This window comes from Pseudopipra pipra, chromosome 1, assembly GCF_036250125.1.
Source record: "Pseudopipra pipra isolate bDixPip1 chromosome 1, bDixPip1.hap1, whole genome shotgun sequence".
Classification (NCBI taxonomy): domain Eukaryota; kingdom Metazoa; phylum Chordata; class Aves; order Passeriformes; family Pipridae; genus Pseudopipra; species Pseudopipra pipra.
Window position 1 is genome coordinate 7,808,931 of NC_087549.1, and position 13,858 is coordinate 7,822,788.

The following is a 13,858-nucleotide window of genomic DNA, read 5'->3' on the forward strand; positions in this document are numbered from 1 at the left end:
TCAACAAAAGATAAGCACTATTTGAACTGTTAAGCCATCTTGGCTTCCAATGTGACTCAGACATGCCATAGAGTCTTCAGATGACATCTAAATGTTCACAACAAATCACTTCAGGAGTTGCTTCTTTCAGTTGTGTATCTTGCTCCCTGCCAAAAGTACCTCCCCAAAGGCAGAGGCAGCCAGCCTGGTCTTGAGATCCACAAAGGGAAAGGGAGAGCCCTCAACACTAGTCCTACAGGTTTCAAATGTGGGGCAGCTGCAAATGTGGGAAGCTGTGGTGCATTTATGCCAAACTCTGTGTCCATCCCTATGAAGACCGTCTCATTCCTGCGTGGACTTTCTTATATTGCCTGGCCTATGTTTCCAGATTGATACAGAAAAGGCTTTGCTTGACTTAAAGTGATAACTAAAGAGTAACACACTCAGGTGCATGTTTCTGCTCTGAGGCCTTGCCCATCCCACAGCCATGCATCCCTGGCAAGGGCAGAACTCTCTGACTTGAAATTGAACCTTCCAGTCTCGGATTTATATTTCAGCAATCTTAAGCCAGATCTGAAAGGATTGCGCAAGGTTTTAGGATTCACCATCGGAATTTGTGCAGAGAAGGTGATGCCTCTGTGCGTCAAACACAAAATCTCTGGTGACCTGATACTCACTTCCACGTGCTCTGGCAATACAGATGAGTGTAAGGAAGAGCCAGAGAGTCTGAGGGGACACCTTTCCTTACAGCGTGTTCCAGACCACTTTTATTTGCATAACTATCTACTTTCATGACAGAAAGGAAATTCCTGCTCAGTCCTTCCTGCTGAGACTGGGTGTGAACACTGCCTTCTGCCATGTGGCACAGACAGCCCCACCACGGATGGTAGGAAAGGTACATAGATCTGAGGGCAGGTTGCAAGGTTGCAAGATAACTAAGATGTCTCCATTGTCTTCATCTTGATAGAAACAAACCTCCATATTTTATACCTTCAACTGACTAATCTCAAGATAAAACATAGAAAGACTCAAGCTTTACTGGTATTTTTACAGTGATAAGGGTCGCTGGCAGGGAAACCAATAACAGAGAACTCAATAAGAAATCCACGTAGGCTGGCAGGCTATTCTGCCTACGCTAATAACTCCCTCATAGGGAGTTAGAAGAAACTTAAGTAATTCACCTGGGAGAGCACTGCAATAACACAGCCTGGCATAGACTTGATAAGCAGATTTTGCCTCCCCTGTTAGCAGCATCCAGGGCAGCATATTATCTGGCAACGTACGATGCTCCTCATCACCTCATCAGCTACATCCTTCCTTGTCCTCCTTGTGCTTCTACCAGGAGTGAGCTAATGTCACTGCAGAAAAACCCCATTGTGCTCAGAGACAGCTGAAGGGTTTCTCCATGGTGTTTCACAGCACCATGGATTTGTGCAAGTTGCTTTGGGGATCTTTGATGTGCACTTTGGTGCACCACAGAAATATGCAAATCTACCACCAAGGGGCTAAAGCATCAGGGGAAAGAATTGCTGATGTGTTCCCAGATTTGCTTTCAGAAGTGAACACAAGCATAAAGGCATTTCTGCAGTTCCAAAATCCCCTAAGTTCAAAACTCCCTCTCTGTTTCCTGATACACACGACACAAGGTGGGGTAGCCCTGTTTGGCCAACATGTCTTGACTGAGCCCTGGTGGCCCTGGGCAGATCTCCGTGCACTGACCCCAGGGTTGCCTAAAGCAGTTCACATGTGTGCACAGTCATAGAATCATAGAATCATAGAATCGATTGGGTTGGAAAAGACCTCCGAGATCATCGAGTCCAACCCTTGGTCCAAATCCAGTCCATTTACTAGATCATGGCACTCAGTGCCACGTCCAATCTGTGTTTAAAAATCTCCAGGGATGGTGAATCCACCACCTCTCTGGGCAGCCCATTCCAGTGCCTAATTACTCTCTCTGTAAAGAATTTTCTCCTGATATCCAACTTGAATTTCCCCTGGCGCAGCTTAAGCCCGTGCCCCCTTGTCCTATTGCTGAGTGCCTGAGAGAAGAGACCAACCCCCACCTGGCTAGAACTTCCCTTCAGGTAGTTATAGACGGTGATGAGGTCACCTCTGAGCCTCCTCTTCTCCAGGCTAAACAACCCCAGCTCCCTCAGCCTCTCCCCATAGGACTTATGCTCCAGTCCCTTCACCAGCTGTGTTGCTCTTGTCTGGACCCGCTCCAGCACCTCAATATCCTTTCTGAACTGAGGGGCCCAGAACTGAACACAATACTCAAGGTGTGGCCTCACCAACGCAGAGTACAGGGGAAGGATCACTTCCCTGCTCCTGCTGGCCACGCTATTTTTGATACAGGACAAGATCCCATTGGCCTTCTTGGCCACCTGGGCACACTGTTGGCTCATGTTGAGCTTCCTGTCAATTAGTACCCCCAGGTCCCTTTCTGCCTGGCTGCTCTCCAGCCACTCTGTGCCCAGCCTGTAGCGCTGCATGGGGTTGTTGTTGCCAAAGTGCAGGACCCGGCACTTGGCTTTATTGAACTTCATCCCATTGGAATCAGCCCATCTCTCCAGTCTATCCAGATCCCTCTGCAGAGCCCTCCTGCCTTCCAGCAGGTCGACACTCCCTCCCAATTTGGTGTCATCAGCAAATTTGCTGATGATGGACTCAATCGCCCCCATCTAAATCATCTATAAAGATGTTAAACAGGACTGGACCCAACACAGACCCCTGGGGAACACCACCAGTGACCGGCCGCCAGCTGGATGCAGCTCCATTCACCAGCACTCTCTGGGCCCGACCCTCCAGCCAGCTCCTAATCCAGGAGAGGATACACTTGTCCAAGCCATGGGCTACCAGCTTTTCCAGGAGTATATTATGGGAGACAGTGTCAAAGGCCTTGCTGAAGTCTAGATAGACCACATCCACAGCCTTCCCCTCATCCACCAGGTGGGTCACCTGATCGTAAAAAGAGATCAGGTTGGTCAGACAGGACCTGCCCCTCCTAAACCCATGCTGGCTGGGTCTAATCCCTTGTCCATCCTGAAGGTGCTGTGTGATTGCACTCAGGATGATCTGCTCCATAACCCTGCCAGGCACCGAGGTCAGGCTGACAGGCCTGTAGTTGCCAGGGTCCTGCTTGCAGCCTTTTTTGTGGATTGGGGTGACATTCGCCAACCTCCAATCATCTGGGACCTTCCCAGAGAGCCAGGACTGTTGGAAGATGATGGAGAGCGGTTTGGCAAGCTCTTCTGCCAGCTCCCTCAGTCACCCTGAGTGGATGTATCAGTGTTGGAGGAAACACTACAAAGTAAGGTTTGAGTACATGAAGGGTCAGCAGCAGGTCCTGTATTTGTCACTGTGGGTTTGATGTCTTTTCATGGGACAACCATAAGGAATACTGGATGCTCCTCATCACACATAACATAGTTTATTACCTCGATCCTAGACATTCAAATACACCTGTAGAGGTGGGGAGGAAGAAACTGCAAGAAGTGTCAAGCTGATGTACTTCAGGGCAACGTTTTTCTCACCAACTGGAGGATGCAGCTTTAGGATAAAATGAGAAATGTCCTCCTGGACTCACCACTCTTTTAATCAGCTCTCTTCTGACTGTAAAGGGAAATCAGGAGTATGCTCAGAGATATACCTTCTTGATAGACACTCCTATTCAATCAAGAAATTCCACACCAAAGCTGAGCTTTCATTTACTGTTTATCCATATGGGTGATGATGATTCCAGCTTGCTTGAGGACCCCAGCACCCAGTCAAGGCTGTGTGAAGAGCCATAGGAGCATGTTCCTGCCTCTCAAGCAAATGATTTTCACATGTGTTTGTACCTACCTAATTCCTCTTCTGTTTCTTCACTTTCTCACTTTTTACTTTTTGGGTGCAGAATGAACCGTGCCCCCACTGCTGGCTACGAATCAGATGTTGGGAGCAAGACCACTCACCACTTTGTTTATCCTGAGAGCTACAAAGAGCTGGCAGCAAATGTGAGCATGATCCTGATCCCCTTCAAAACCCTGGACCTGCGCTGGGTTGTCACCGCTCTCACCACAGGCACCATCAACTTGTGAGTAGGGGCAGGCACAGAGGGTGGGAGCTCCATGCTTCATGTTGCTGTAGGAGATCATAGCTTACATGGGACAAATCCCTGCTTCTGATAAGGCCTAGGGGTGCTTTACAGCCCTCTCAAATCAGAGTTCAGCCCTGAACACTTACTTTCTAGGAAAAGCTTAATGTTATGGTGCAGTCATTGAGGCAAAGATCCAGACCCATTTCTTCACAACCCCACACTGTTCTCAGAGATATGAGAAGGGGAGTTTTTGCTACTGAAGATAGCCAGTTTGAGCAGAAGCCTCCTGAGCTTTGGGATTCAGTGCCTCATTTTGGGTTTCTGTTCATCTTTCCTTGTCTCTGGTCCCTTGGGAGTACAGTGAGTGCAGTCAGCATGTACCCATCAGAAAGCTATCTGCAGAATCGAGTGTTTGGTGGGTTATTCATTTAGTGGTGGTCCTAGACACCTACATTATCCCACCCAAGACACTTGGGTGGCCAAGTGGTCCTCCAACATACAATATTCCACTTGTAGAAGAGGATAAGGAGGGAGAGGTGTGTGCAGGTTGCTCACCTGAGCAGTGAGAGCAGATGCAGACCTCAGCGCTTCATGCCCCATCCACAACATTCTCCCCTGGACAGGTTGGTCAGGGGTTTGGTCTGTCTTTCCTGGTGGAATGTGATTGAGAACTGTGCAGAGGAGACAACGTTCTGTGTGTCACCTGCATGTCTTAGCCTTAAATTCAAGTGTTCTTCTTGTCAATAATGTGCCACACTGGAATTTATTCTCCAGTACTTCTTTATGAGTGCTGTCAGAAGTAAAGGTTGTCCTGCTTAATATGGCAGCACCAGAATTAGAAATGCAATCAAAATGCATGTTTCTGCTGGACGCCTACTACCAGATTCTCTCTCTTCCCATAAGCTGGCTTTTCCTAATCCAGAGAATGAAGTATGTGACATTTGTACTGTGTGTGAAGTTATCTGCTGGATGTAAAACAACAGCCTCGTGGGATTACTTGGTGGCACCCTGCAACACACAGACAAAAAGAGCAGATCAGATTACTTGATTCCAGAGAGAAGTATTTCAAGACATTTCAACTTTTTTCCCAATTTCAAAGTCTCAGAACATTTACAGCTTGGAAAAATATGTCCTGGGCATGTTGACTGGGCATAAGACCCACTTCGCAATTTTACAGAAAGCTTTTTGATGGAACAAAAAATGAAGTTTATATCTTCTTTTTTTTTTCTTTTCTCTCTTTGCATTTGCATTTTAGATTATTTTCACTTCTTATTAAGATTTTATTAACTTGTAACAAATCTGGGTTAGTTTCCTTTTACCCTTTTCACCACCAGCATTTAATCTATATAGTGGTAAGTTGTCTTGAAAAAAATCCACCCTCAGGATACCCTTGTAACCTGGAAAAATCAGCCTACTTAGAAAACTGGACAGTCACTACAAGAAAGACACTGAGGTGCTGGAGCCTGTCCAGAGAAGGGCAATGGAGCTGGTGAATGGTCTGGAGCACAAGTCTGATCAGGAGCAACTGGGATAGCAGGGGTTGTTTAGTTTGGGGTAAGAGAGAGTCAGGGGAGACCTTATTGCTTTCTGAAAGTACCTGAAAAGAGGTTTGTGGTGAGATGGGGGTCAGTCTCTTCTCCCACGTAGCAAGCGATAACACCAGAGGACACGGCCTCAAGCTGTACCAGAGGAGTTTTCAATTAGACATTAGGAACAATTTCTTCACCAACAGGGCTGTCTAGCATTGGAACAGGATGTCCAGGGGAGTAGTGGAGCCACCATCCCTGGAGAGATTTAAAAGACATGTAGGTGTGGCACTTGGGGATATGGTTTAGTGATGACTTGGGAGTGCTGAGTTAACTTCTGACTCAATGATCTTATGGGTCCTTCCAACTTAAATGATTTTATGATTCTATGGTTCTATAATTCACCTGGGCACGCCTTTTGCAAGCAGATCTACTGCCTATCCTTGCCCCAGGAGAAAGCTCTAGGCACTTCCTGAGCTCTGAGGTCTGCACTGCAAGTCGAGTGAGCCCTTAGCCTATTAGGAAGATATAACTGGTTGACTATAATGCAGTCACAGCACATGAAAGGGAAAACATTTTTGCTTAATAAATCACAGGATATATTATATATTTATAAGTAGACTGTATACATGGGCTTGTTAAGCACCTGGTATAAATTAGTGTGTGAGTATTTAACCACACAGAAGAAATACCAGTATTTTATTATTTTTTCCATACTCAAAGCAGGGAAATTGCATAATTAATAAGATGGTATAATTCTAGAATAATAAAAGCAGGGAATCATAAGCACACAAATCATAGCAATATATGTAACATAATTTTAGGCTAGCAGAATTAACCTATGAGGACACATTAAACACACCATGTCAAACACTGTGTATAAGGAAAATGTTTAGTGTACGTTTTTAAAGGGGAGAAGGCATGAAATAAAAATAAAACACATCTGAAAATTGGCAATTCAGAAGAAAAGAAGTACTTACCTCCCTTCCCTGACCTGCTTGGTCATTGTGCCTTGTGCACAGGCTGCATAGTGTCAACTAAGTTTAGGCTAATAAGAATCTAAGTACACTCACAGTCAAAAAAGATAAACATCCTGTATTGGTTAGACTTTTACACAGGGTTTAATTTTCTGTATCCCATTCAAATGAAAGAATAATTTCCTAAAACTCAAAACTTGTGAATTAAGCATATTCTGCTCCCAGTAATATACCAAGAGTTTTTATGGTTCAAACCAAAATCTTAACCGCAGATTGTCTTAATATTACCTTGAATTGATAGCTGAATGATTTTCTGAGCCATATCCCATTTGACTGATATATGTCCCATCTTAAAGTGTCTCTCTAAGACAAAGAAAAGACTAAGAAAAGTCTTTTCAGGGATAGGAAACCTTCAGGCCTTCATCAGCCATATATTTAGCCTAGTTGCCTTAACTTGCCTTCTGCGTCTTCTAGGAATCTGCATAGTGCAAAAAAAGCTCCACTTGGTTTGGCAAGGACTATGTTTGTATTCCTTGAAATGTTGCACATCTTCCTCTTGCTTCAAGGGTTCAGTAAATGTCTTGTGCAAAGTGTCCAGGTACAATGGCAGGCTTCACTAGAGCCCTTCAAAGTGGCTCCTAGAAGGTGTTATACCATCCGTAGCCACCTTCATCACAGGAGACTCTCTCTCACTCCTGTGTGGTACTTACTGGGTCACTCAGTCCCTGGCAGCCCTGCAGCCCAGGTTTTACATAATCATAAGAGCATAGGTCTTCATTTGGTGTTTATCAGTGTACCGATATTTTCTGTGCAATTTTATGAAATTCTGCAGCCAAGTGACAACAGAACTTGGGTATTTCTTCTGAAAGAAGCCCTTTTTGTCTTCATAACCACAAAAAGGACATGGGATCACCAAGGCTATGTCTGCTGATTTGCTAACCAAGGTCAGGCACGGGAAGCAGCTTCAAGGGCATATTTTTCTAAGAGCAGATCAAGAAGTCTGCATCAGTGTCCCTTTCCCCATTAGCATCTTGTGTCACCTCTCAGGAGGGCAGGAACCACCCATTATCTTTCTCAGTGCATCCAGCCTAGAGCAGGAATCGCAGGTCAGGGATGCCCAGAAGTACCTAAGGAGACAAGAACATTGACAGGTCACCACTGGCTTGGGAAGATTTAGACTAAGGTTTCAAAGTGTTTATGTTCCACGGTTCAAAGAAAATAAAACATTAATGACAGGAGACTTGTAGTTACTAAAAGCCAAGTGAAAACATTTACATTAAACTAATGGCTTTGGTGACTTACCACAACACATCTAAAAAGTATGCAGAGTATATTTTGGGATATACTTCAATTATGAGGCCAGTTCACCAGAATTTTTTTACTTGAAACAAACTCAGGGAGATTTTTTTTTTACAGCACTCGTGATGAACTGTGCAATGCCAGCACACACTGTGCATGAGATATGGGGACTAAAAGTTTTTTTTGTTTTCAAGTCATGACCTGTGATTTCAATCCAGTCATAAGGCATAACTTGGAATTTTTATGCTGGGAACCGCAGGAAGCCTTCAGCATCACCCTGGGGAGGAGGGGAGTAGATTGCTGGTGAGGGGCTGTGTACTGGGAGTGCCGAGTTGCACATAACCACAGAAATGATGAGCTCTGCTGCCACCGACTCAACCGTGAGGTACCTCCAAATATTAGGAGGGGAAAGGTCTCCCCCTGGTGGAAAAAGGTTTTTCTGCCATGAAATTAAATGGAAAGTCCTTCCCATCCTCAAAGTGCAAAGACTACAACAGTCACAATTCAAGAATTAGAAGTCTTGAGCTCCACATAGTATTGGCTCTACGGTATATTCTTAACTAAATCTTCGTTGTCCTACTTTCAATAATTAGTTTGAAAATTTAAGAACAAAATGGTTTCCTATAAACTTGCTTCAGTGACAGCTCAATTCTTTTCATGCTGTGTTACTTAACTGCAGCCTCATTTTACAACAACTTCTTGAATTTACTACTTTCAATTAATTTGAATTTATTATTGTGCATAAAGAATATTCTTTATTTGGAATTACTTGAAAATACTAATAAGTTGGGCTTTTATTTATCTTACTGCTGTTTTTGTTTTTCTTTTAACAGCACATATGTTCCAGTTCCACGGAAGATCAAAGTCAAAAAAGAAAAGGTGAGCGATGCTGGTTTGGGCATTACATTCTGCTAATTCACTTGTAGGTCATTTACCTCTTTCGGAGACTGAAAGAATCTAAGCAAGCCCTTGACATTCATAAAAAGTTGCAGCCAAAATACAGACACTTTACAAGGCTCAGCTAAGCTAAAGGTTTAGCTCCTGTGTGCCATTTAGGTCATAGAACAACCACTAAATAACTGAGGTTAGAAAGAAATTGCTCTTGTGATGATTCCATTGTACAAACACTGTTCTGAAGGTTGCATCACTTCCTCTGGTGCTGCTCAGGGACATTAAAAGTGCATTGTTGTCCTCCACAGCAGTTGCTCTGTTGCCACTCATTGCAGTCATTTGGATGTAATGGCACTGTGGAGAGATTTTGGAGGGTTTTTTTCTAAATCATATTACTATTTGAACACCAAGGATGTTTCTCATTCCCAGGTCTGCTCCTTGTAATAAGGAGCTAAGTGAACTCTGAACAAATAAAACGATGAGTTTCTAAGTCAATGGAAAATTCCTGATTGTAGGCTCTTAGCCCACAGCTAAGCTGTAATAACTACCTTTACCAACTAAACAAGTTTGGAGCATGTTTTGAAGGACAGCACAGACCAGGGAGTATTCCCCACTTTGTACAGGGACAGGCTGGAGGTAGCATTTCCCATGAGGCAGGATGCTAATTCCCATGTTGGACCCTAAGCCACCCTGCAAAGACTTCTGTTGTTGTAGCTGCCTGGTTTGAGGACATAAACAAGGCAGGCTGTGTAGGGAGAGGAAAAACATCTTCCATAGAGCTTCCAGCAAAATAAAAATCTCACTCTCTCAGCCTTTGGACAGGCTGATTTTCAAAAGGAGTCTAATGTCTCAAGGGCTCATAAAATATGACATTAGCTCCAGAGCATTAAAATTACAGATTAAAGCACACACCCTTCATTCAAGAAACCAGGTTTTGCCAAAGGCTTCAGATGAGACCTTGAACTAGAACAAGTTTATATCCCTATGCTTCAAACCATGGACTTCTAGGGTGCATTAAATAATCCCTTAGCTCATCCCAACTGTTGTGATGAACATGATAACCTCTGCAAAACCCCTGTTAGATGCACTAGGGTGAGTTGTTGAGTAGCAGCAGCCCAGGGTGCAGCTAGTGATACACAGCAGCTTCCCAAATGGGGAGACGAGAAGCTTGTATCTCTTCCCACACTGTGCAATGCAAAACACCCTGCGAGAGGCTATTACACACGGATGCAATATCAGCAATTAACTTCTGACTTTGTGAAAGGAAAAGCCCTGCAGCTAAACAGATAGCACTGAAATGCTGTCACTCTAATTAAAGACACAGCATGGAGGGAGGGATAACCCTCTATTTGCCTCATTCAGGGGAGGGCGTTGAAACCAAGGAATACCACCATTCCTTGGATTTACTGTATGCTCATGTCTGATCTTAAGTGTTCCATCTCTGTGAGATAACTCACAATTTCCCAGGAGATAATCAAGTGCATTTTATGTCTCATAAGAAAAAGTATAAAGCATAGAAAAATTGCATGTTTGAGAAACAGGGGGAAAGCAGCTGACACTACCTGACAGGCTTCCTTATAGTTTACACCTGATCCTTGGTTTCCTGATATCTGTACCTATAGAGATACCAAGACGTGGTTGGCATATTGTGCAGAAAACTCAAATTACAGTTAAACATGATGATCTTCAGAGTCTTTTCCAACCTAAATTAATCTGTTATTCTATGAAAAGTGTCACGGCATCTCATGCTTGCCTTGCTCAGAACTCCAACCTCCCGGAGCTCAGGGAGAGTTGAATGCCTGATGTCTAATCTCCATCTTCCTTGTGCCATTTGATACCTGTTGCTTTCAGTAGGAATCACCAGGATTTACGTTAGTGTAAGCAGGTGGGATATCAAGACCAAAGAAGGACTATTCATATGTAATTGCACATGAGAAGTGTTTCTGAATGCACTTTATATGGATCTTACTTTTTCCCTTTCACCTACCCTCAAGGAATAACTATTATTCTTTCTTACCCAATCCCTTATCCCAGTGACCCTAAGGAATAATGTGCAATCATTGTTTTTTCCCTAACTCTAATTTCCCTAGGGTATTTTACTAACGAGTCTTTCACTGCAATTTTGCCTAGATCCTGGTTTACAATCCAGCTTTTATGAAATACATCTATGAAAACTGGCTTGAGCATCATGGGAGATATCCCTCCACAGGCCTTCTGTCTTTGATGTTTGCTCTCCATGTATGCGATGAGGTAAAGTCTGACTGTGTTTTGGATATGTGGATAGAAAATCAGGACATTTCACATTGAAGAGCCAGGAACAACCCCTGGGCACTGACTCAGCCTTTGTTTTCCCCTCTCCACCTTCTCTGCCATTTACTTATTCAAACATATACAAACTCCTCAGTAACATGCAGACACACTCAACTGACTGATGGATTTTTTAATGTCAGCAAGTGGTAGAGTTTAAGATGCATTCCAGGAGAATATAATTAAACATAAACAGAGATTCCACTTGGTATCAAAAGACATCTAAACATGGAGGGTGTCTGTGCCCATCTTGCTAATGAAGAATTATATTTTGTCCAGCTCTTAAAGGACTAAGAGCCATTGCTGTTGCCCTGGTCTATTTTTAAACTCAAGTTTGTGGGTTTATACAGTAGGTTATAGAAAATGCCTCTGCTTCAGCAGTTCCTTGAGGAAATTCCCTAGTTTGACTGAGGTAACGTGCTCCTAGGTGACTGAAGACTCAGCTAGTTAGAGTAAGGCCAGGTCAGCTCTGCAAAATCCCACAAGCATGGGCTTGTCAGTATGGGGGATAAAAATCACTATGCGGGCAAAATCTCTGTCCTGGATACTGATCTGCTGATGAAAGAGTTTTGGTCACCCAGGACTGTGTTGCTTCTTGGAAAGGTGGTGGAAATACTAAAAATGCTGGAAGAAACGGTACCCAGGAGAAAGTATGGGTGGCTTGGGTGGAGCCTGTTTTCTGGTGAGCAGGCAGTGAACAGGGCTCTGACGTTAGCAAAAATGACTTAAAACCAGCTCATATTTGGGTGGGCCCATGTGTGGGTGGTTTAGGGAGTTTGTTTTGTGGTTATGACCAATTCAAGCCCAGCCATATCATCACTTTTAGTTTAAATAAATTAACTGTGATGTTTGGACTTTTACCACCAGAGGAGACAAGCATAGCCATTGATGAACAAGCCTCTGGGAGAGGAAAGGTTGTAGGTGTATACAAACAAGGAACATAATATCCATCTGTCTCTGAAGTAACTGCAAGTATCATATAATTACACGTGTAAGTGGGGTCAACATGGGTAATTACTTGGAAGACTAGGACCAAACCAAAATTTTTTCACTCTTTGTGGCCTTTATCAGCTAAAAACGACATTCCCATCCCAAGCCACTGATGTCTTGAGGTCAAACATCATGCTTAAGGGGTAGAAATGTGTTTTTCATATGGCTAAACAAGAATGAATGGATAGAAATTTCCTTTTCTCTTTGAATCCAGGTATGGTGGTGTCTCAGCATAGCTTAGGATGTAACATCCCTTGAGGAGGCCTTGGGCCATTAATCTGTGGTTGCATCATGTCATGCAGTAGAAGAACTTGCCATACCACTGATGTCCTCAGGTGCTGCTGCCTATAAATACACTGAGAATTAAGAGAGTTTCTTCAACATTTCAGATGAAGACCGATTGCTTTCTAGTCCATAACACTAGTTGTTTCTTACATCCTAGGTGAGTGTGTACGGCTTTGGAGCAGACAGCAAAGGACACTGGCATCACTACTGGGAAAACAACACTTCAGGTGGGGCTTTCCGGAAGACAGGCGTCCATGACGGGGATTTTGAGTTCAATATAACTTTGACTCTTGCCTCCATTGAAAAAATTAAATTTTTCAAGGGCAGATGACCCTGGCCATGGGGAGGAGTGGGGGCTGCAATTTCCAACATGCAGCAGAACAAAGCTCAGTGAAGATGATCTGGACGCCAGCCAGGTTTGGAGGCGTGGACCTGCGGTGGAATCGGAGCATCTCAGACTGCAAGGAACTGGGCCGAGGACCGGCCTCCACGCTGCACATGATTTCCTATCCACGAACAGCCGGGAGCTATCAATCAGTTGTGGGAATAAATTAGTCTCTGCTTAGGCTCTACGGCTTGATTCTTGAATTCCTGATGAAAGATCTGCCTGTTGCAATTAGAGGAAACCTAGGCACAGGAACTGCTGTCTCTGTGTCCATTCTTTCCTTGAGCAAGGCAGTAGATCCTTGAAGAAGAGTGAAAACAACTTTTGGGACCTGAGACCCATTAAGGCAGCTGTGAACATCATAGTAAGGATTACCTCAAAGAAATGAATTCACTTCTGCTGTTCATCTTCTTTTGAATTGTTTCTTCTGTTTTCTCTATTACTTCTGTTTCCATGCTGTATTAAGGAAAAACATGATGAAGTTGCCTGGAGTAGTAAATATTTGAACCATTGCCTCATTCTGCATTGATAGTATCTAGAAAATATGAATCAAAACATTTCTTATCTTGTAGTATTTAATATTGCTTCCTATACAGCCATAATGATGGAGAAAACAATACTGAAAACTCCAGAAAAAAAAATGGCCTTTTTAGCCACTTATTTGTCTTGTTTGGTTATATGCAATTTTTGTTCTTCTTTTTTTTTCTTTTTTTTTTTTTTTTTTTTTTTTGGTGGAAAATACTCTGGAATGCTCTTTTTATTTAATCAATTTAAAGTCTGAAAGTGGACTTTCTTCTTTAAGTCATTTATATGTGCCTTTTATAATTGTGCAACAAATGTGATTTTTTTTTAGATGACAAACCCTAAATTAAACTTTTTTATAAAAGGGGGGGAAATTAACCAAAGTTTATCTTCTGTCTGGTACACTTTTGTAGCCAAAACCAATAATAGCAACTCCTATGTTGCATTTGAGCAAACACAAACAAGACTAATTTTTAAAGGTAGCTTTTACCTTTTTTTATGAGAAAATATCCAAAAGTCCCAAGGAAACTTTTCTTCTTATTTTTTTACAAATTTAAAAAAGTGTTATCTCTTTACAAGGTCTCTATTTGAAATAGGAAAAATATCATGGGTTGGGACA

The 13,858-nt window shown here is 43.1% G+C and overlaps 1 protein-coding gene across 1 annotated transcript in view; it reads left to right on the forward strand.

Moving 5' to 3' along the window:
* ST3GAL1 (ST3 beta-galactoside alpha-2,3-sialyltransferase 1) overlaps positions 1–13,377 on the forward strand; it is a 76,439-nt gene extending 63,062 nt beyond the window's left edge. The window contains exons 4-7 of the mRNA XM_064644339.1: positions 3,875–4,054; positions 8,693–8,738; positions 10,881–11,000; positions 12,490–13,377. Coding sequence (XP_064500409.1) covers positions 3,875–4,054; positions 8,693–8,738; positions 10,881–11,000; positions 12,490–12,663 — 520 coding nt within the window. The 3' untranslated portion in view covers positions 12,664–13,377. The remainder of the gene's footprint in view (positions 1–3,874; positions 4,055–8,692; positions 8,739–10,880; positions 11,001–12,489) is intronic.
* Positions 13,378–13,858: the final 481 nt, after the last annotated feature.